Genomic DNA, 24,939 nt, shown 5'->3' on the forward strand with positions numbered 1-24,939 from the left:
TTCCAGGAGGTGGCATGTTGATCCAAGAATAGGAGCCCTTTGCAGATGCCATTGCAAATGTTTTCAATACAAGGAATTTTGTATAGGTGAGCATCACAGATGTTGTCAATGAAGGGAGATTTTTATAGGTGAGCTTTGGATCCTGAAAATAGCACCATATTTATTTGTAAATGTGTGTATCAAATTAAGATAATATTTTTCAACATAGTAAAATGGAACCATTATTTTTGTTCTAGTAGTACTTGGTTACAAAATCATTCCTTGAATTTCTATAGCCCATTGATTTCATTGGTTTTTTTTAGCTGATTGATGATTTCATCAAAAAGCGGGGCAGTTTATGTGGGGATGCATATTTTGGGGTGTTACTTGTGGCAAGAGACACAAGGCCTAATGGAGAAGAGCTACTCAGTGTTTCTATTAAAGTAATAAATTCATACTTTTACAGGCACAGTAGAATAGGTGCTAAATATATGACTGGGAAAAGATATTTTTTCTCTTTCAATATTGTCATGGCTAATGGTGGCAACTTCCGAAGGGAACTGGGGCTACAAAAGGAGTGATGGAAGTTGACATGGATATATTGACTATTCCACAAGTTCACAGGATGGTCTGGAGTAGAAAGAAAGGCATGCCAACAACAAAATCTGATTAATATATGCAGCTTTCAAGTTTAGTCAAGCAAGTTTGTTTAATCTCACATTATGTAAATCTTGAAATTGTGTGTAACATTTGATAGAATTCTTTAATTTGTACTTGTTATATGAATTCCTTGTATTGGGAATGTTTCTGAAGTCGATTGAGCCACCTTACGAATGAATCTTGATGAGCCACCTTACGAATGAATCTTGATTCTTGACTATTGTTTTATATTTGTATACTGAATCATTGACACTTATCTTTCAGTACAATCATTTGGATACGAGATTCTTACAGGAACAAGGCCTAGAGTGCAAAAGTCGAGACCTTGTATTAAAGGAGTGGTGGCAGATGGATTAAATGGAGTAGATGCAAAAAAATTGTATACATTACAACAAGTTTTGGAGGGTATTGAAGTGAATATCAGGAACTCTAGCAGGGAAGGTGAGGGAGGGCTCAATGATAATGTTGGGATTGAATTTGTGCCGAAGGAGAAGGTCAATCCAAGTGGATTTGGAGGGGATGATGTTGGAAGAAGGTGATTTTCTTGTCCTCTATGTTTACTATAATGGAAGATAGTACCTATTTTTCTTTGTCTTATGCTTTTCTATTACATAGTAACTACTATGTAAAATTTTGAAAAGGTGTGCAAGCTTGGATTGTGATGCAGATAGACTAGTTTATTTCTATATGTCATCCCAAGAGGAAAAAGCTGTTGAGCTAATTAATGGTGAGAAAAAATTGACTCTTTTTTCTATTTTCATCAAGAAACAATTAAATTCTATATATAACCAAGAAAAGGTAGAAATTTCACCAGCAATAATATTAGCTCAGAATCCTTTCAATGAAGAGTGCCATTCCATTACATTGGGAATTGTACAGACTGCTTATGCTAATGGAGGTTCAACAAGGTACTTGAGGGAAATTGGTTTTGAAGTTGTGTTCACTTCCACTAGAGTGAAGCACTTTACATGAGAAGGATATTGAATATGATATCAGTATCTATTTTGAAGAAAATGGACATGACACTATTTTGTTTTTGAGGAATTCTTACTATGGTTGAAAGAATTCGATGAAAATCCTTTTTCTGCATCAACAAGTCTGTTTGACTGTAAATGGGCTCTAGTAATTCAAATATTGCTAGTATTTAGTCTAGTAAATAGATAATGTTACAATTTGAGTAGTTTTCATTCATTAAACTTCTTCAAATTTAACTTCCATACTCAGAGAAGAGGAGGATTGTTCAAATATTTCTGGAAATGAGTAGTTTGATCAATCAAGTAGTTGGGGATGCATTGAGTGGCTTGTTGTTGGTAGAGGTAATTATTCACTCTATGGGATGGTCCATTCAAACATGGAATACACTATATCTGGCCATCAAAGCAAAGATGAGGTCTTTTTTTTTTTTTTTGTCTCAGACTCATTGTGGTCTTTCACATAAGGAACTATCTTTTGTATTCTGAAATTTTCTTCATACAACTATTATAGTTAGCAGTGTTTGAGAAGTAGGATGTGTTGAATATATTTAAGTGATTGTGTTCATTTATGTTAGTTTAGATATTTTGTATTATTATGTTTTTTCTCTGTGATATCATATGGTTCCCCAATGACTTAATTTGTGTGGAACATCAAACTTTTATGTCGTATGCCCATTGAGTGAATTGTTTCCATTCACTAGAAAATAAATTGACAAATTTTCATATACACAAACATGACTGCTACATAGTAAGTGAGAGATATTAAAATCACAAATTCATTTTGTACTTGTTATCCCTTGAAATGTCGTTGTAATATTATAAATCCTACATTCTACAACCATCTCTAATATAAATAAGGCCATTTAGGTGCATATGCAACCTACTAGGGTGAATTTAATTATCAAACCTTATTTGGAAAAATTGGTGCAAAACTTCTTAGCAGGTGGGACATTCTAGAGAAGAAGATGGACACTACAACTTGAGATACCATTGAAAGTAGGATTTTACATTCTTTATGAGGTCCCCTAAAATGTTGTGTTAATGTCCTCAAAGGTGGGTGTGAAGTGTTAGCTCACTACTCAAACTTTTTCTTTTGAGATGTTGTATGTATTATTTCAAAGATGAAATTAGTATATCATGGAGCAAAAAATTACATCACATGAACAACAGGGTTACTAGGAAAATCCTACCCTAAAATAACCTAAAAGGTAGGCATATGATCTTGCGCACCAAGATAAAGAAACTCAACATCAAAAACACTAATTTTGGCTCTCACAAGCAGATCCAATGACCACTTGAAGTTCCTTAGATCCCCTAGGTTAAAAAAAGAGGAGTCATCTTTTAAAGTAAATTTACATGGATGCTTCCATAGGCAACCAATACTAATCAACAATACTAAATTCCATAGGGATTTGAAGCTATCTGAAACCTTTTGAATGTACTCCAAAAGAGGCCTTTTACACAAAATCAAACTTTTGAAGAAGTGAAGTTAAACCTGAAACCATGCCTAAAAAATCAACCCAACATCTCTAAAATATATGCTTGACCTCTTCATCATTTCCACATAGAACACAAGAAACATTTGTCATACAATATATCTTCTTTATGAAGTTTAATTTTGGTAGCCAACCCTTACTAGAGCAAAAGCCACCTCTAAATGTTGTCCTTAAAAACCAAATCTGATTTCCAAATGGATTGACACTGCCTCAATCCATTTGAAAAGATCTAAGACACAAGATCTTAAGTGAAATTCCTCCTAAGGATCCTACAACAAAAATCCATTGGCTAGGGTATGACAAACTACAACATAAGATCTCAGATGCCCGTTGGGTCTAGGGTAACTAACTGTTGTCACAATATGGTATATTATTTGGATGTTCATACATAAGCATTGTGATAGCATTTATTTCTTTCCATGTTGGAGGTATAGCAGGAGATTGATGTTGTGGGAAGTTGCAAAATGCTTAAACCTTCCATTATTTTTATGAGAGAGTTTAGTCCAATCAGAATCAATTGGGATATAAGAGTTGTGTATCTTGCTACTGTACTATAAGATGTGTCGTTTTTACTTTTTATACAATTATGCTAAATTAGTTTATTCTACTAACTTTGGAACAATAGTATGGAAGGATTTAGATGTTTTCAAAGTATTTCTTTGTCGTATAGTTTCTCAATGATGGGTGTGTAGTAGACAAAGCATGAAAAATGGGATTTTACTTGAAGCATTCTTTCTAGATTGGTAGAGCATGGGGAATACCTATGATGGATTTAAAAAAGGTTATGCAAATTGTCTCGTTCATTTTTTTACATGGATGATAATGTTTGAAAAGATGTATGGTGTAGATGTCACTAAATTCCATAGTTTGTTCTTGAAGGAATATTATCTTGGAAATGACATGCTCATTGAATGTAGTTGGGTTACTCAATAAAATTACTCAACAATGTTCTTGTAACTGGGTTGTGAAGTTGCAATGAGTCTCTGGCAGTCTATGCAATGAATATTAGATGGGCCATCATGCTTTATGAAATATTCTTAATTGACTAGCAAAGGTGAACAAAATGACAAGGGAAGCTCAAATCTTGAAGGAAGATTTTGTCCCTAATGATTACTATGGCTATAGGTCATTCTAGAATATTTTCAAAAATTGGAGCAATAATATTGCATCTAGTAGATTTGCAACCTAGATCTAGAGAACATAGGAAATGGAACATCCATAATATATTCTACCTTTCTTGTTTGCGATCAATATTTGTGGATGAATCACAAAGATTTTCACAACTCAACAACAATAAATGAATTTAATGGCTTTTCTATATGAATGAAGTTTCAAGTTATTTCAAAGTCTAATATTTTGTTGTTTTGCAATTAAACTAAAGACGTTGAGCATTTCAATCTCCTTTCTTGTTTTTTTGTGGTAAAATAATTTTGCTAGATTAAATTTGCGAGTTCATGAATTTTTTTGGCACTTCCACCGCTCATCCTAGTTGCACTATTTGGTGTGATAAACTGGTTTGTTTCCATATTTTATGCTCCTAATTGTGGATCCTTCATTATATCCAAGTTTTCATTTTCAAATGAACTACTATGTATTTCCCAAATGAACTTAGCTATTTTATACAGAATAAGAATGTATCATTCAAGATGAAAATACAAGCATTATTGAAGGGAAAATATTACTTATGTACCAGTTGTCCTTAATTTTTGTCTGAGAATATTTGGATTTATTACCTAGCATGCAATGGTTCTTAATGTGAAATTGTGATGTTGAAATCTTTTGAAATGTTTATGTTCTGTTTGAATTCGAATTGTTCGCTGAGGTTAACCATTAAATTCGGGTTTATATATATATATATAAATGAAATATAGTATAAAATATTAAGAAATGAACCTAATAAATATAAAAAATGTTATGATGGAAAGTTCGAAGATAGATTACAAACTTCAAGCTATGATATGAACTAGAAAATTAACTCTAGAGAGATCTTATGCATATAGGAAAGGAACAAAAGAAGCATCAAAGGACAATATCCATCAGTCTTTTATAAAAGTCTAGGTAACATGTGATTCCTGTTGGAAATTTTGCTTGCACCCATTAAGGGTGAAAGGTTCATCACTTCCAAAAAACTGGTTTTCTCAGATGTTGAGGTGAAACATTCATCGCTTCCAAAAAACTGGTTTTGTCAAATGCTTTCTGGCTATAATTTTATGTGTTTGGAAAATATTAGTTTTTTTGACAAAGTCATTATTGCCCTATAAGTTTATGTGTTTAGAAAATATTTGAGCCATACAATAATACCTTATGTCTGATTTAGTATTGTTCATAGTTAACAACTTACTAACAAGTTTATAAATATCATGTTTGAAAAATATGTGTGGGTTTGTAGGCTAGTTTTGTAGTTTGTAATGACCTAGTTGATTTTAATATGTTATTGTTTCAATACACCTACATGAATCTATGTGATGTTACTAAAGATTCAACCATGCAAGTTATTAATGGGATGTATGGTATACAACCAATCTAGTCTCAAATGGATCCAAATAAAGGAAAACTTCGACCTCTAGGTGCTCCTATGTCTAGACTCTAAACACCTCTTTAATATCAAACATGTTGGTACAATTCATTACATAAAATATTTAAAGCCAAGTGTGATTTCCAACATTAGTAAGAAAGAACAAGAAATGATTTAACTCGTGAAATTTGTAGGTTGAACGGATCACTCAAGTTCTCTTTCAAAGAAGAATAAATAGAGCTTTGTTAGGAGATATAACTCAATTGATGTAGTTCAAAAGCCTCAAGAAAAAATTCAAGCAGGCACATGCATATTACAACCGACAATTAATGGGAATGGTGTTATAATGGGAATTGACAAATTCAAACAACAAGAAATATGGAAGTTGAAACATAATGCTTCTTATAGAGGTATGTGTTTTAAAATCAATTCTTGTGAATTAGTTGCCACTTGGTAATTATTTTCTATGTATGTTGTCACTTATCCATGATTTTATACACTTATTACATTTTTCTTCAAACTTGTCCTATGATTCTAGTCATTTATCAAATAATAATAAAATTATGTTATCTTGAGTTTTATGATGGTGACCTCTTCATCACATGTAGCAGAGAGAAATGTGGGGCGAGGAAATTGCAAGAATGAAGTTGAGGCAATGTAACATAATTCTTTAAAAAAAATTAAAGCTAGAGTAGAAGTTCATGTCTCTAATACTGAATTGTCAACAATTCCCAAAGAATCAAGCAAAGTTGATATATGATATAAAGCATTGATACACAGTGTGAAGCCTCTTGTTATAAAGAATAAATGTTCAACTGATGTAATTCAACATCTACAAAATATCAATCAAGCACATGTATTTTGCAAGAAGAGATTACAGAGAATGGTGTTGCAATGGGAATACACAAATACCAATAAGGATAAAAATGGAAGACGAAACAAAATTCCTCTCACATGGGTATGTGTTTGCAAATCCTTTCTTTTCTTTGGATTGCGACTGTATACATGTCTAAATATATAAACTCAAGGTAGGGGTCATACAAACAACTAAGTATTAAAGGCTGGACATAACAATCGCTATATATATATATATATAGCTTAGGAGGGAGAGAATAGCCAGAGTGTCGAGGGAAATTACCATTGACAAATATATCTATATTCATATATATAGGGATTGCTATATCTAAGTATCAAGGGTATATTGAAATGAATTCCCAACAATCATCATTGTCACGGAATTACCGTCTCGATGTCTTAAACCTTGGGAGCCTCAAACTGCACATAAATGTGGGAGGTTGAGAGAAGAAGCTGAGATGAGAAAACTCCGACAGTCGACGCAAAGAACTTCCATCTCAAGCCCTTCGCACATTGTGAGGAGACACCGAATGTCAAATATTTACATTGGGGATTCATGCTTAGCATAAGGGCCAAAAACATGGTGGGACCTATGCCATGTGACAAGATGACGTGGATTAGTAGTGACATGGCATTCAAAAGGACTACCATGTGGCATGTGCCAATGGCCCTTTTGGTGGGGCAAGTGGCCCAAAAAAATATGACATGTGGAATTCCTGAAGGAGGCTATGATGATATGATGACACGAACATGATATCAGAGTGATGGCATCTTGAGTTGATGTCATCTTAAGGTCTCGACAGGGCTTCTTGTATGAAACTATCATGATTTATAGGCGGGGATAAGAAAAGTTGGCAGCAGTTGATGGAGATGATTGATGTCTTTAGGTCTCGGGCCTTGGGGCAAAAATGTTTAGTGCAGGGGGTGGGCCTAGGTTATTTACTGACCTAGATGGGAAATTTTACTGACATTTGATGTGGAAAGTCTCATCTTGCCTCGAGCATTTTCTCATGGGTATGAAATGGTGGTCCAAGGGAACATGCCAAGAGATGGGAAGCCTTCCCATTTTTTGACATGCATAGACTTTTGTCTCAACTAAAAAATAATATTAAATGCCCTATACAATGGGACCGAGATTTATTATAATGGAAGTTTAATGAATTTCAAGGATTCAAGAGGGGTCAAACATCAATTTAAGGGCCCCCTTTCCTCTTCATAATTCATAGGTTTAACCACCCCCCTCATTTTGTTGATTTGGTTTGGTTAAAGAAAAGTCACTTGATCTCAAATGTGGAACCGTAAGCGGAACCAAAACTGAGGGACCCCCTTACCACATGACGTTAGCAAGGGAAATAGGGGGTGGTCCTCATTTAATCTCAATCATCGATCTGTGTGCGACTGAAGGTTTGTGATCAACCAAGGGGGCATGATGTGTGCGTGCGCGTCTGTAAGTAAATGAGCCACATGAACACACACATAAACAAAAATATATATATATATATACACTCCAAGGGGTGGATCAATGGTTAATATTTTATGGGTTGATGTGATGATGTGGAATTTCCCCTAAAGGGTGGAGAGGTGCCACATGGGAGCCATGTGTGGTTCATGTAGGTACCATGCAGCTACACAATGCTAACATGGAAAGGATTTATTAGCCTAACTACTAATGGTTGTATCTTGTGATCCATATGTCAATTTCTAACAAATTTTATAGTGTGAGAAAGTTCTTGACAAGCTAGATGTAATGGAGATGTTTATTTTAAGTTCTAATTATTTTGAAAAATGACAAAATTTTAAGACCCCATTTCCATAATAAGACTTTGGAGGTCGAGTCAAGGACAGTAATGCTTTCTTTTACCCTTACTATGGGCTAAGGGTGGATGGGGGTGTTATAGAGTGGTATTACAACAAAGGTTCAACTCTAGGCCTTTGGGAATAATTATTGTAGATTTGTTAATGATTAATGTCAAAGCGAAGGTTCAATGCTTTGACTTCTAGAAATGAGTGGAGCTCAAGCTCTGAGTGTAGTAGTTGAATATGAATATGATTACATGCTACTTATAACATCAATTGTGGACTGCATACTAACTAGAATGATGTTTGAATTGTTTTATCAGAGAATTGACATCACATGAGTTATCTTGCTTGCATTTTGGAAGATCGGAAAATTTATTGCTATGACCTTAGACATTTCATCAATTATTGCAAGACTAACTACATGATTGTGTATCAATTATAGATTGTGTATTGCATACATACCCATGATGATATTATAATTATGAAATTATAATATTATTCATTTTCATTATAAAATTATTATATAATTGTAAAGAAGTTAATATCTTATATTATACATTTTCATTAAATTATTATTACATTTACCTTTCCACAGAGTATATCAAAATAGATTATTTGTTTAATCAATAATGGTGTGTTTCATAAAAAAAAATGTATTTTTCATAGTTAAACATTACATATTTAATTTTATTACTCTTTTATATATATATATATATATATTCATAATTAAACATTACATATTTATTTTTATTATTTATATATATATATATATTCCATAGTTAACATTACATATTTAATTTTATTATTTTTAAATAATATTTCAATTTGTGATTAGTTCAACTCCTATGATGTAATGATTATTTCCAAATACTACCATGCGTACAAATTTCAACTATGGTTAAAGTATCTTTTTACGATCTGTGAATTTGTACTACTCCACGTAAATACATTTAATAAAAATTATAAACAAAAATATAAATCATTACTAGGGAATTGAATGTATTCTCAGGTAAATCAATCATGCGTAAAATGGAATTCCTGAAATTTCAATGTAAAATGACATAGCACATTAGACATAATTTAAATAATTACACCATTTAATGTAAAATGAAATAACACTTATGTGGTGTCGAAAATACGCATAATAAGCTGCTATTATTAGTGTGCTCTTTACGAAACTAAAATGTAAAAGGACATAGAAGAATGGAATAATTTAAAACTTCTCACGAGGCCATATCATCACGATTGTTAGATAATTACACAATTTAATGTAAAACGTCATAGCAGATATGGGTTGTGGAAAGAAAATATAAAAGTTGTGAGAATTTGCATGTTTTATCTATATTAACATAGATGGCAATGTGTGTAGCCAGGAATTTAATTATAATTTGGATAACGACATTTTCTTAAGGTTAATGTAGATATTTTATCAATCTTTCACAATTAGTATAATTTTTTTAACTCCGTGCTCTCGTAACGTGTTTATTTTTTTTCTATACCATATCTGAACATATAATTATTTATTATTAATGTGCGAAAATCTTTCCATCTTGCTTTCAGAAAAGGCCCCAAATATTTATACACATTGTTTTTAATGATAAGCATATTATAATTGTTTATTTATACACATTGTTTTTAATGATAAGCATATTATAATTGTTTATTTAATTTGCAATATGTTAATTATTATTAAATTAATAAGATAAGAAATTTAATAATTGTAACTATTTTTTTAAGTTGCAATTGTTATCTTGAAATTCAAAAATAATAATTTGTTAAATATATTATTTAATTATAACATAATATAAATCGCTAAATTACATTAAAAAAAAATACACTTTAAGTGAAAGTATAAAGACTAGCAAATAAATAACATAAACAATAAAGATTGATTGTAATTTGACTATAGTAAATTTTAAGGCTATATTTAAAAACTAGAGCAACCACATTAATAAATGTGATTGATAGATGTTTATAGGTCATATAAAACACACATAGAAATTATCAATAATATTAAGAATTAATGTTATTATCAATACTATTAATATAAATATAAGAACCATATTAATAATAATTAGTATTATAATAATAATAATAATAATAATAATAATAATAATAACAATTATATTAATAATCATTTAATAAATAATAATGAAGTAATTATGAAAGAAACATTTAATAAAAACCAAACAACATTTTAAATGTGGTTGATACAGAATTCAACTTTAAACACTCCACCCAAATACAGTTATTAAATTCTATCTTCTTCCAAAACACACTGAGACAGATGAAAAAAGTTGCACCAATTCAAATCAACAGGATAATTAGCACGACCATTTACACTTTCCAACCAATCCCTTCTCACACTGTCCTACATTTTTCATAACATTGAAAAGAAAATTGCGATGAAATCTGCAAACCAATCTATTGATTTCACTCTTGATATAGTTGTAAATGTCAGACCCTGCCTCTCTCTGTCTCAAATATCTACAGTGGCTTATTGCAAGGGAATAATATTAAACCCAAGGGATAAATATTATAAACCCAAGGTATAAAAATCCTAAGATAAATATTATAAACCCTAAAATAAACATGGTTGACCATGATTTGCCATCATTGATTTTCATACTGAGATGATATTTTTCATAATGTGACGTTGGACCATGGTTGACCATGGTTGATTTTCATATTGAGACAATCTTTGGCACATTGTGACATTGGACCATCATTGACCATGGATGACAATGATTGTAAAGCCAAGGGTTTTATATTAATCCCTATAATTAATATTATAAACCTTATGATTATATTCTAGGAATATGAACCAAATAGACCCAAGGGATTGGTATTATAGACCAAAGGGAATAATAAACCCAAGAGATTAATTCTAAAACCCAAAGGTATTATAAACCCAAGAGAATAATATTAAACCCAAGGGATTAATATTATAAATTCAAGGTATATAAACCCAAGAGGGGTTTATATTATAAACCCAATAGAATAATAAACCCAAGGGATTAATACTAAAAACCCAACAGATTAATAATATAAACCCAGGGAAATAATATCAAACCCAAGGGATTAATATTATAAACCCAAGTTATATAAACCCTAGTATATAAACCCAAGGGAATAATAAACCCACGGGATCATAAACCCAATTGAATAATATTAAACCCAAGGGATAAATATTATAAACCCAAGGAATATAACCCTTAAGATAAATATTATAAATTGTAAGATAAATATTTGTCACAATGCAACATCGGAATATCATTGACCATGACTGATTTTGACATTGAGACAATGTTTGTCACAATGCGACGTTGGACAAAAGTTGACCATGGTTGATCTCCATATTGAGACAATAGTTGTTACAATGTGATGTTGGACCATGGTTGAGCATCGTTGTGACAATGTGACTTTGAACCAAGAGATAGTATTTGTCGCAATGTGACCATGGTTGACCATGGTTGAGCAAGATTTAACCCAAAGGTATTATAAACCCAAGGGAATAATAAACAGAAGGGATTAATACTAAAAACCCAAGGGATTAAAAACCCAACGGATTGATAATATAAACACAAGGGAATAATATTAAACCCAATGAATTAATATTGTAAACCCAAGGTATATAAAGCCTAAGATAGATATTATAAACCCAAGGGAATAATATTAAACCAAAGGGATAAATACTATAAACCCAAGGAATATAAACTTATAAACCCTAACATAAATATTTGTCACAATGCTACTTTGGATTATGGTTGACCATGATTGATTTTCATATTGAGACAAATTAACCCTAAAATAAACATGGTTGACCATGATTTACCATCATTTATTTTCATACCAAAACGATGTTTTTCACAATCTGACGTTGGACCATGGTTGACCATGGTTAATTTTCATATTGAGACAATCTTTGGCGCATTGTGACATTGGACCATTGTTGACCATGAATGACCATGATTGTAAACCCAAGAGATTTATATTAAACCCTAGGATTAATATTATAAACCTTATGAATAATATTATACCCTAGGAATATGAACCAAATAAACCTAGGGGATTAATATTATAAACCAAAGGGAATAATAAACCCAAGGGATTAATTCTAAAACCGAAAGGTATTATAAACCCAAGGGATTAATATTATAAACGCAAGTTATATAAATCGTAAATGGATTGATATTATAAACCCAAGGGATAATAAACCGAAGGTATTAATACTAAAAACCCAACGGATTGATAATATAAACCCAAGGGATTAATATTATAAACCCAAGGTATATAAACTCTAACATAAATATTATATACCCAAGGGAACAATAAACCCAATCGATTATAAATCCAAGGGAATAATATTAAACCCAAGGGATAAATATTATAAACACAAGGAATATAAACCCTAAGATAAAGATTTATCACAATGCGAGTTGGAATATGGTTTACCATGATTGATTTTCATATTGAGACAATGTTTGTCACGATGCGATGTTGGACAATGGCTGATCATCGTTGACCATGGTTGATCTCCATATTGAGACAATCTTTGTCACAATGCGACATTGGACCTTGGTTGATCTCCATATTGAGACAATCTTTGTCACAATGCGACATTGGACCATGGTTGACCGTAGATGACCATGGTTGTGACAATGTGACTTTGGACCAAGAGATTGTCTTTGTCACAATGTGATCATGGTTGACCATGGTTATTGACCATGGTTGACCATGATTGAACCCAAAGGTATTATAAACTCAAGGGAATAATATTGAAACCAAGGGATTAATATTATAAATGCAAGGTATATAAGCCCTAAAGGCATTGATACTATAAACCCAAGGGAATAATAAAACCATGGGATTAATACTAAAACCCAAGGGATTAAAAACCCAATAGATTGATAATATAAACCCAAGGGATTAAAAATTTCATAATTTATTAATCATGGAGGAACTTAACATGGAAATTATTAATATAAACAATGTACTTCATAAGTAAAATATCTCAATCCCATATCAAGTAAAATATTTCAATGCCAACTAATATGTACAATGAAAAGAAATAAATTTTCATGGTTAATTTTTTTTTAATGATTTCAAGTAATGTTATTATTTTATATTTGGGCTATATTTTTCTATAAATTTTATCTTTGAGATGCAAACATTTTTTTTCAAATTTTGCATTAAAAAAAGTACGCAAGAAGAAATTATATCACTTTAAGCACTTCTTTTATTTGTGATTAAAATAGATCAATAGTGATCTTTAAAGAAAAAAACTAATAAGTTCATATTGCAATTTTAAAATTTGTTATTTAATGATTGCTAATTAATTTTAGAACGCAAATTCATTAATGCTACTTCACCTAATTCTACACTAAAAACCTAAGATAGACCAAGTTCATAGCTAAGCTACTTTTATACATTTGTACTTGAAAAGTAAAGAAATCTTCCATAGAGAACTCCTTCAAATCATTAACATCTAAACTACACTTAGTTACTAAATTTATAACTGACACATAATTCCTCTCATGGAGATTCGTGCATAAGTTGGTCAAACCTTCTACTCCTCATTTCTACGGTGACACATATTCCTCTTGAGAGTCAAGGGCTCGTAAAGCATCCTTATGATCCAATATCAAATGCCCAAACTTGTCATAGAGGTTTTCCACGTTGAAATTGCCACTCTTAGAGGCATGTGGCATCGTACAAATATATGTATGTTCAGATACTGGTAAAGTAGACAGGGAAGTAAGTTGTTGCACCGATTATAGGAAAAGACCTTGTTATATATGGTATGGAAAACTTTTTTATTAATAAAAGAAGACATAACATTCACAACTTGTAGCCCACATTCTTTCAGCGTGAGGAGAAGATTGGAGTAGACAATATGATCTTCGAACATGTTGAGTGAGGAGAAGATTGGAGTAGACAATATGATCTTCGAACATGTTGAGGAGCATCTTAACACCTGAATGGATTGAATTTATTTGCACCATAGTGAAGATGTAGGGAAAAACCTCATTATATATTCGGTTATATGTAAAATAATTTTATAAATAATAATGATAAACCTATCATGGAGGACCTTATTAGAATTGGAATAATCTCAAATCCCTAGGAAATTGGTGGGTGGAGAGCCATGTGGCAATCTAACTTTTAAAATTTATTATAAGTAATGGACCATTTTGCTAATTAAAATATGCTTATATATAAATGAATGTTATAAATAATAATGAGGAACTTATTACAATTGGAATAATCTCAAATACTTAGGAAATTGGTGGGTGGAGAGCACGTGACACAAACCTAAATTTTTAAATTTACTAAAAGTCAATGCAATCTAACAAACTTTGTAATACGCTAAGCATTATGAAGAAAAATATGTTGAGCATATTTCCTTGAGAATTAATCTAAAACCTCAATTAAAAAAAAATCAACAAACCTCTTTCCACATAAAATTCATATATACACCATAATAATCAAATATTTTTAAGTGTAAGCTTTATATAACATTGTTAAAAAAATAACCTTTTACATTCAATATTATATATTTTTATTAAATTTTGTTGAAGACACGAATGTCCTTTCTATATTAATGTGAAATTCTCATCTATAATTCCTATACAAAATCTTTACACCAAAGTCAAAGTTAACCTTTTACTTTCAATATTATATATTTTTATTAAATATAGTTGAAGAGACGAATGTCCTTTCTATATTAATGTGAAATTCTTATCCATAATTCCTATACAAAATTTTTATACCAAAGTCAAAGTGAATATCTATAACAATGATGTTGTTAAGAATTTTTTATGTATCATAATTGTTTAATTAATTTTGAACATTTATATTTTAATAATGTAATAATATATTTTGTCATTGCACAAGAGGATTCTCAAATCAATTATATTTTCACCGTAAGGTGTTCTCGTTGACGTGATGGTATGGTTAAATTGTCGTTCGATGCCAATAACTCGACTCTTTGGCAGATTAAACTGGGCAGGAATCGCTTTTTTACTCACTTTTCTTCTTCTTGTAGCTTCAGAGTTTCTTTAAATCGATGAACTTAACAATTCTCATTGATTTTCATTTTAGATCAGTTTTGCAGATAGGATCACCCACAAGAAATAAAGGAGAAATGCTGGGAAATACTCGGCCCGGTGAGAACAAATAAACCACCCAACTACTCTTGTTCAATACTACAGTCATGTGGTTTGTCCATTTCTAGTTTTTAAAGCCTTTATATCTTTTGAGTATATTCATGTCGTTTATCCATTTTTTATTTTTATTTGTCACTTTTATTGAGCTTTTGTTTTAAGTGTATGGGTGGAAACATCTTTGCGTTGGTAGTAAACATTGAATATAAATGTTAATTATAGTGGAAGGTAGGGATTTGGTTTTTATAGAATATATATATATATTTTATTTTTTTTGTTAAGTTTGGTAGGTTTTTTTTTTTTCAATCATTTATAAGAAAATTTATATCACATAGATTGGCTAGGTTGTTTCAACTTGCCCATTGGAAAACCAAGTCTGTTGGCCACCTATCCACGTTGTATGCCATCCAAAAACAAAAAAGTTTCAATCTTTCTATCCAAGCTATATAAGTCTTTGTTTCATGACCATACTCTAGATTTCTACCTATACATATTCTTGCATGAGGAAAAGTAAAAGCTATCCGCATATAAAACAAAATTAAACAAGGGAGATTATCTAGTCATTATGTTCCTCCGAGGTTGATTCCACAGGCGCAGGGTCTTTGACATTCGATCCAGGCATCTCAGATAGTTCCAAGATACATGGGATATGTTTCTCAATTCTGCCCAACCTGATATCTTGCTTATGGAGTTGAAACTGAACTTTCTGGAATTCATGTTTGTAGCTTGGCATGCCTTGGACAGTGACGGCCATGCCTACCAAAATCTGCTCCATAGCCTTGCCCAGTAGGCTTTTCATCAACCAATAAAGGTATAAGGTCTGTTTAAATTGAGTGATCCCGCCTCTAGTGTTGCGAGGATCCGAAACTAGGGTCCTCCAGTCATCCATTTCTGCATCTGTGTCATTGTACTACTTGAATTCATCTTCCCATTCCTCTAAAATTTTCGGAATACCTTCATCTGTGCCCTCACGATATGCCTATGTAGCCTCGTTGATAATCCTTTCCACCGATTTTCTACCCCTGCGAGGCTTAGATGTGCTCAGTCCCTTGTCCTTTTTCGGCACCTGGGCCTGTCTTCCACGGCCACAAATTTTCGCAGGACGAGCCATGTCGGAGATGCCCCAATCCTGTTCAATGTAGCAGTTCATTAACGAAAAACAATTCAACATGGTATAATAATGATAACACTGCTAAGTTATACTATCACAGCTAACCACCCCACCTTTCTCCTCCCCTTCCCCTTCGGTGTCGATGCCAGAGCCTTCGTGGTCATAGGTCCATTCCCTAGGAGGGACCAACCTACTACCGCCAGCAAAGAGCCCCCGTTGCCACACCCACCTCCTCATGGCCGCAGGCAGTTTATCTTCCCCTCGCCAATTACCTATTGGTGAGCATTGTCGCTTGCTAGCATTAGGCAAGCCACGGTTAGTACACCCTTTCCCCTTTGCCAAAAATGCAAGAGGATAGTCATTGATATTTTCTTGCCCAACTTCCCACCCGCGATTCCCAGCATTTCCCTCTCTACAAATATATATATCTACCTCCCAACGAATGCACTTGCAACTACAACAGGGACCAACTCCTAGGCTACAACTTGATTGACACCCGCACCCCTCTACACCAGTCTCTCTACCTCTACCCGCAAGACCCCTACAATCATCCCCATTGGACCCTCAACCCATAATTCTCAGGGTCCCCATGTGAGATAGAAAGACTTTGAAACTGAGGGAAATTGAAGCTATACCAGGCAGTTGCAGAATACAAACACAGGACCGAACCAAAACCACCAGGTGCCACCCCCAGTTCCTCCATTGTTTCTTGACTTCCCAATTTCCATTCCTATTTTTCCCTTGTGCCCTCTAGCAAAAACCCAAATAGGTCAACATTGCTATGGAAGAGAGGAAATACATACCCATGAATACTTGAAGGTCATCGAAAAGCTCCGAGCTGAGGATGGCGTCGTAAGACGCGCCCAATGCACCAGCTTCCCCTTCCGCAAATAGACCCAACTACACCAACCACCTGTCTACCCTCTCTCCCATTAAAGCCTTCACCTCTACTGCCCTCGCTGCCACCTGTCCCACCTCCCTTGTAGGAAATAATGCCAAGGGAAACTGCAACCATCACCTCAGGCGTGTGGAGGGCAGTGGTACACTACTCAGAGGTCCCCTACATTAATCCCCATTTGTTATTCCAACCACCGGCTCGCACCCCCGATTAGGGTCTTTGTCTTCTGGAAGGCCATATTGGAGACTTTGCTTGTGATCTTGTTCCAGGGTTTCCGCTAGGGTTCAATATTTCTCATCCTAAGGTTGAACTGGTCAAAGTTTTTCCATCGGCCCATTTTGGTGATTACATCACCAATTGGCAAGAAATTCTACCCCTCTCTCCTAACATTTCTAACAATAATGTAGTCAAACTTTTGTATCAGCTCACCGATCTCTTGGATTAGTCTCACTGTCCTCCAACTGTGGCTGAGCTTATCCCATTTGGATCCATGGTTCAACTTTGTCAGAGTGTTTATGACCAAACTTGAGTCTCCCTCCACCACTAGGTTTCGGTATCCCATCCGAACATCTATTTGTAGAGCTTGTGTGGCTGCAGCAAATTCCGCCTCATTGTTACTGGCGATATCACAGAAATCAACATATATTAGCCAGGTTTTGGCCTCGAAATCCTGGAAGAGGCCGCTGACGCCTGTCAGTCGGGGATTACCTTTTGAAGCCCCATCGGAACTGAGTTTTATGAATACTTCCCTCGGGGTAGTGAAATGCGCCAAGGATGACATTCCTACCCTTCTTTTTTCCCAACCGGTGGGTGTTATCATTTCTGGCGATAAGTTAATCTTTTGCAGAATTCGAGCTTCCTAAGGGGGTACCACTACCTGCCAATCCTCTTGGTAGCATTGCTATGCTAAGATCGTTTCAGGGTGCTAATATTGTTTCCCTGATGTTCTGAATTATTCCTTCCCAGACCTGCTCTTGGGTTAAGGATTGATTCTTAAAAATCCGATGATTCTCATCCTTCTATATGGCCCATAAATTTAGCCCTAAGGCTAGTCCCCAAGCTCTATTTATCACGGGCTAGAGAAGATATGGCTTCTCGAGAGGATAATTGTTTCCTTAATACTATGGTGATCTCGATCCATTCTTCCAAAAACTCCTTTCATTTGCCTCCATTTTTGTTCTGCAAACGGGCACGTGTTGAGCATATGCTCCAGATATTCTCTATGTTGATGGAAAATCCAGCAGAAGGAGGGCCCCTGAAATCCCCTTTTTTGTAGTTGGTCCCAAGTTAGGATCCATCCTTTACTCACTAGCCATAGGAAGTGGGTTACCTTTGGCCACCATCCTCCCTTCCATATTTTTTTCCCATATTGTATTTTGTCCATCCTAGGCTTGCCCTATTTGAAGGTCATATGCTTCTTTTATGGTGAAGGTTCCTTTTGAAGTATGCCCCCATCTCAAGATATCATGATCATTTTGGACCGTTAATTGCCTCGACCTCAATTCTTTGTCTAGCTCGGTCCATTACTCAGTTTCTATGGCCTCATGCCAATCTTCCTTCGTTTTCCATCTTCTCCAGCCTCCCACTCCTTGTTCTTCTTTCCAGAACTGCTCTATCAGGTGTATATTCCCATCTCTAGTGTATATAAATATGTTTCTAAGGTCTTGCCTTTCTATGAGTCGTTCTCCTTGTTTGCACGAGTCATGCCAAAATCTTGTTTTTTTGCCATCGTGGATTTCCCAGAAAGCATGTTGGTTGATGAGATCCTTCTTTTGGGCTACCAAGTTCCACAATGTCAATCCCTTAGGAGGGTCTCTATATCGGAGAATATCCTCGGTTCTCTCCAATATGTTGTATTTTCTTGCCCATATTTTCTTCTAAAGATCCATCCCTCCTCTATCCGTCTCCACTATAGTTTTTCTCCCATAACTTGGTTCAGAGTATAAGAGTCTTTGAGGCTTAGCCCTGCTTCCATTTTCTTTTTCACTAAGCCCTGCCAGGAAACCAAGGCCCATTTTTTGACTTGTTGAGCCCCACTACAGAGGATTTTTTTAAAGATGTCAACCATTTTGGAGCAGGTCCCTTTAGGGGTGGCCACATTAGAAAGTTGATAAATGGGTATCGACTAAAGCACAACTTTGAGTAGAATTGTCCTGCCTGCTAGGTTAAGGAATCTGAAGGCCGAGCTGCTTAACTTTCCCTGGAGCTTCTGGAGGATCGACTGCCACCAAGATGTCTTTAAGGAATTTTCGGATAGGGGCATTCTTAGATATTTGGATGGGAGGGTCCCTGTTCCAAATCCCAGGATCCTGACAATTTTTTTTTGTTTTTTAAATGAATTATAAAATTAAATTAAAATAATAAAATATATAAAAAATAATTTGTATATAAAATGAATTATGGTTTTTAATATGTAGTATTGATACGTCATTATGTTTTTTATAATATAGTACGAAATTAAGTAAAAAATCATAAATTTTCATATGTATATTATTTTTATTATTAATAATAACACCTTCAAATAAAATTATAGTATAATTATTTTTTTAATGATTTTTTTAACTTAATCAACCACACTTATAAATTAAATATTGTAATTCTTATCCATTAATTTTACACCATTTAATTTATATAACTACACTAAATATAATTATAACAAGGGCGCATAGCTAGTGTTCCTACCCCTTAGATTAATTATTGAACTTTAAAAAGTATGAATATAGTAGTTTAATTATTGAACTTTAAAAAGTATGAATATAGTAGTTTAATTATTGAACTTTAAAAAGTATGAATGTAGTCTAGATTTGAACAAAAGCTTAATTTAAATATAGTTAAATTAAAATAAAAAAATAAAGATATAATGAAAATTGTCCAATTTTACTAAACAATCAATATAAATTTCCTTGAATAGCTTTCATTTAATGTGATTATATATATATAAAATTATATATTTTATATAATTATTATAATTCTAGTAAATATAAAATTTAATAAATAAAAAATAAATTACTCTTATACTCTGACCGTAATAAGGCCTATTGTCATAATCAATACAAATATTGTCATAATCAATACAAAAAATGGAATTAACAGAGCTCGAAAGTGTGTCATTTTCGCTTCCGTGCGTCTTCCACGCCTCATAGGGCAACCCTGCCTCGAAAATTCATTATTACTCTGCCTCGAAAATTCATTATTACTCTGCCTCGAAAATCCATTCTGCAATACAATATAAATATATATATATATATATATATATATATATATATAATTAACTCGTATGAAATTATATGGGATTTATATGCTTTGTTACACGGAACCGTTTCTAAGAGTTGAGAAACAATGGTTATTCTACTCTGGGGGAGCTTTGAAATTGTATGCGAATATTTTTTTTAAGTGAGAGCTGCAATGGAAGTTTGAGAAAGCTCTGGGAGTTTTAAAGACTATTTTCTTTTTGGAGTTCCAACGTTTCCTAGGGTTGGGGAATACAAAGTCTGTCGAGAAATATGCTGAACTGCCCACAAAACATGAGCCTAAGTTGAAACCTTTGCAGGAAGAAAGGCCAAAGACATCCTTAACTCTGATATCCTAATTGAGAAACTGGCAATCTCTTGATGGAAGCGTGTGGCACTCAATGTAAGGGCGATATCTAGGATGTCATGTTGATGAGTATTTCTTTTGTTGTTTATGTATATATATTGCAGAAAATTGTGCGTGCATATTGTATGTGGCAGTGAATGCTTAAACATATTAGAGTTACTCTACTTTTTCTCTTAAGAATAACTAGAAAAACATATGTAAAATTGTTCTTTTGTATTTTTAAACCAAATATGTAAAATTGTTCTTTTGTATTTTTAAACCAAATTGTTTTAAAAACTTGTCATGTATGATAATGAACCTGACATTTTAATATTTTATATATACATCTAAAAAATATATTTATATAAGAAAAATTATATATTATATATTTAAATTAATATATATTATATATTTAAGTTAATTTTAATATTTTGATTCAATATTAATTTTAATTATTATATAATTAAAAAAATATTTTATATTTTAAATTTTTTATTATATGATATTACCGCTTTTTATTAACTATAAATTTAACGCTTTTACGTTTTAAAAATTTAAACGACATAATCTATATGCATAGGCTATCTTTAGCCTGGTGAACGTTAAAATAATTTCTTTTTTTCTTTCTTCTTCTATATAGAAATAATTAACTTGCAGAAAATTATATAGAATGATTGATTTTATTGCTACAAATGACCGTGATTGAAATCATTTGGAAATAAGATAAACTCAATAGAATTCAAAAAACTATAAAATAAAATATTAAAAAAAAATAATTTTATTTTCGTAATGTTTCTTTTATACTTTCGCTTTTTAAATATAAAATAAAATATTTAAAAAAATAAATAATTTTATTTTCGTAAGGTTTCTTTTATACTTTGGCTTTTTAATTTTTGATGAATCATTCACTAATTCGGTAGTCGAAGACTTACCGAATGCGATATTCTGCCTGCGACAGGATAATAATTAACTTTGTCAGGTTTAAATAAATATAATTATAATAATGTGAAAGATTCTTCCACATCATATTTATTAGGATAAAATATTGTCTTCAACTTCGTCTAAAATTATTCACATCTCGGTAAAAGATTCTTCAGTACCATGTTCATTATTATTAAAAAAATCAGTAAAAGATTCTTCAATACCATATTTATTATTATAAAATATTTTATTTTAAAGCAAACGGAGAAACATTGAATTTGCATTTCCATCAACTGATTATTGACATCGCATGTCGTGGACGCTAGTCATGGAGTTTGAGAACGGTGACGGAGTTTTGGATTTCTGTTTGCCTCAAACTCTGTCATCTTCTTAATTTCATTTAGAACGGTGACGGAGTCTTGGATTTCCGTTTGCGTCAAACTCTGGCATCTTCTTAATTTCATTTCGCGTCTGAGAAGATTTATTCTTGCTTTCGTTTATCGATTGGGAAGCTGTTTCAATCTGTCGACCTAGAGATTAGAGACCGAGCTCTTTTCAATTGGGTATTTTCATTTTGTACATTGTGTTGAAATTGTGATGTGAATGATAGAATGTTGTTTGAATACGGTGGTGATTCTGGTGTTGCTGCAATGGAAAAACTGACATGTTACAAATCGGCCGTTTGGATCGTGGTATTGATTTTATTGTTCGTTAGTGTTATTGCTCGAACAGGTATTATTCAGCATTCTGAGAATCTGATAGCGGCCAGGATGTTGGACTAGTGTTTCTGTTTTGCCCTCATTTGCAATCTTGGTTCTTTTAGCTTTCATAATGTTTGATGTTATTCTTTGTTTGACAGATATTCTTTCATTAATTAATTGAACTCTGGGGTCTTAGGTTTTCTCAGCATCGATTGTGGAGCGCTAACAAATTCTACTGACGGCGAAAACAATATAAGATGGGTCCGTGATGTTAACTACATAGACGTCGGTCATGGTGGATACACAGGGGACATCTCTCAAGAAACCGACAATTCTTTCATGCAACACCTGCGGTACTTCCCAATGCCTCTTAACAAGTCTTGCTTTCAGTTGCTTGTCGAGCCCAGAATGCCCTACCTGGTAAGACTATGGTTTTCCATTGGTAATTACAGTGGATTCGATGCATTCCCCATCAACTTCGCTTTCTCTATCGAGACATGGGGTATGCTGGCTTTCCAAAACGTATCCTTCAGATCAGCTAATTTTCCATATAGTTGCGAGAATATCTTGGTTAGTTCAGGGACAGTGCTGTGTATTTGCCTGATCAGAACCTCGGAGTCCCATGATCCGTTTAGCAGTGCTATCGAGTTCAGGACCCTCAGAAATGGCATGTACCCACACGCTAAGCCAGGAACAATGTTGACTTTAGTATCAAGGCATGACGCTGGTGGAAATTCCTCTGTAAGGTGAGCATTTTCAACTTAATATTTTTGAGCTACGGAAATCTAAGCGTCACAAACTAAGAGATTTTTTTTGTGAGTAAGAAAAAAGCATGATGATATATTATAGATTTTAGCATGATGATATATTATGGGTAAAATCTATATGATAGTACATAAAATCAACCATTTATAGATTAATAATGAACTACCCAGTTCACTTGATAATGAAAATATGGTATTTTGATCACCATCCAAAATCTAGAATTGAAAAGATTAATATAGTTAGGAGACATTCACTTATATATCTAGAGAGGTTAGATCTTCTAAACATAAACATTCATGTCTGTGTACCATATTCTCTCAATGTGCTGCAATGAAAAGATTATAGACATATATAACAAAATTACAAAAATAGGGTGAAACATGTAGAGAAGCTTTTAACCCGGGTATGGAAAGTCCCCCATATCAAAAATGTTCTGCTCCCAAGTGATCTCCAGATACCATTTGCCAATCAATCCCTGTAATCCTTTCTTTGATAATCTGTTCACTTCCTTGTTGAGGTTCCTTCCAATGTGCTGGATTGTGGAGCAGCCTTGTCGTTGCCATAGAAATTCGATCCTTTCTAGCCATCCTTGAAGCATGGGGTTGTTGATGGATGCCCTCCCCATGACTTGATCAATTATAATCTTCGAGTCTCCATATATGTGCAAAGTGGGGTTCCCAAGGAAACTGTTGAACCATAGGAGCCCCCAGAGTGCTAATGCTTCAACTTTGGTATTTGTACCACTACCACAATTCCAGTAAACCCTGTATGACAAATCAGCAGTCATGGCAATCCAAAATCCACATGCACAGGTGTTCCCTTGGGCAGCCCCATCAAAAAACCCCATAGGGTATATGAACTGAACATTATTCTTCATTTTAGGGCTGATATTAGAGCATGATGACTATTCAGAGAAAATTGAAAGATTGGTGGAGACTATTTCAATAATCAAAGAGAAATCTTCCCTAGAGTTATGGAGTATAGTTTTGTTCCTCTAATTCTAGATTGCCCAAAAGAGAAAAAGAGGGATGGCCCACCAGGCAGTTTTTTGAGTACTCCACCATTTTAATGATTCTCTGATGCAACTGTGTTGAATGTATGGGAAACCAAATAGGGAAGCAATCTTTTTCCATTCCCGAGTAGTAAATTCACAGTGCAGAAAGATGCGATCATTATCTTCAGTATCATTTTTGCATATGGAGCATCTTCCAGGGCCATGCCAATTTCTTTTGTGCAGATTCTCCCATACTAGATTTCTGTTATGATATACCAGCCAAGTGAAAAGTATAACTTTTATTGGAGCTTTATTTTTGCAGAAGGCACATAGAGTTTGATGATCCCCTTGTTTTCCGCTAGGTAGGAAAGGACATTGATCACACATATGACCAGTTCTCTGGAAGAAATAGCATTTGAAGGGAACCCCCCAATAGTCCAGCCTTTGTTGGAGGAAAGTGTCACCCTAATGAAGTTCAATGTGGTCTAGAAAACCACCTTGATAATCCTTCTGAATGAGAATCCAAGC

At 33.5% G+C, this 24,939-nt stretch overlaps 1 protein-coding gene and 1 pseudogene across 1 annotated transcript; one reads left to right on the top strand and one right to left on the bottom strand.

Annotated features, from left to right (window-relative positions):
- The first annotated feature begins 559 nt into the window (after window positions 1-559).
- LOC149188234 (phosphoacetylglucosamine mutase-like) lies at window positions 560-7,048 on the top strand (annotated as a pseudogene).
- Window positions 7,049-23,811: 16,763 nt separating this feature from the next.
- Window positions 23,812-24,264, bottom strand: LOC149188235 (uncharacterized). The gene has a single exon (XM_089409899.1). It carries the CDS (start codon window positions 24,262-24,264, stop codon window positions 23,812-23,814), a length of 453 nt encoding a protein of 150 aa, XP_089266025.1.
- Between the last annotated feature and the right edge of the window lie 675 nt (window positions 24,265-24,939).

This window comes from Pinus tabuliformis, chromosome 3_1, assembly GCF_031772625.1.
Source record: "Pinus tabuliformis cultivar Carrire ecotype Pingquan chromosome 3_1, CPIR1, whole genome shotgun sequence".
In the NCBI taxonomy this organism is placed as follows: Eukaryota; Viridiplantae; Streptophyta; class Pinopsida; order Pinales; family Pinaceae; genus Pinus; species Pinus tabuliformis.

Bases quoted from the DNA above. Each gene is read 5' to 3' on its own strand.
- LOC149188235 (XM_089409899.1), bottom strand. From the start codon at position 24,264: ATGGGGTTTTTTGATGGGGCTGCCCAAGGGAACACCTGTGCATGTGGA.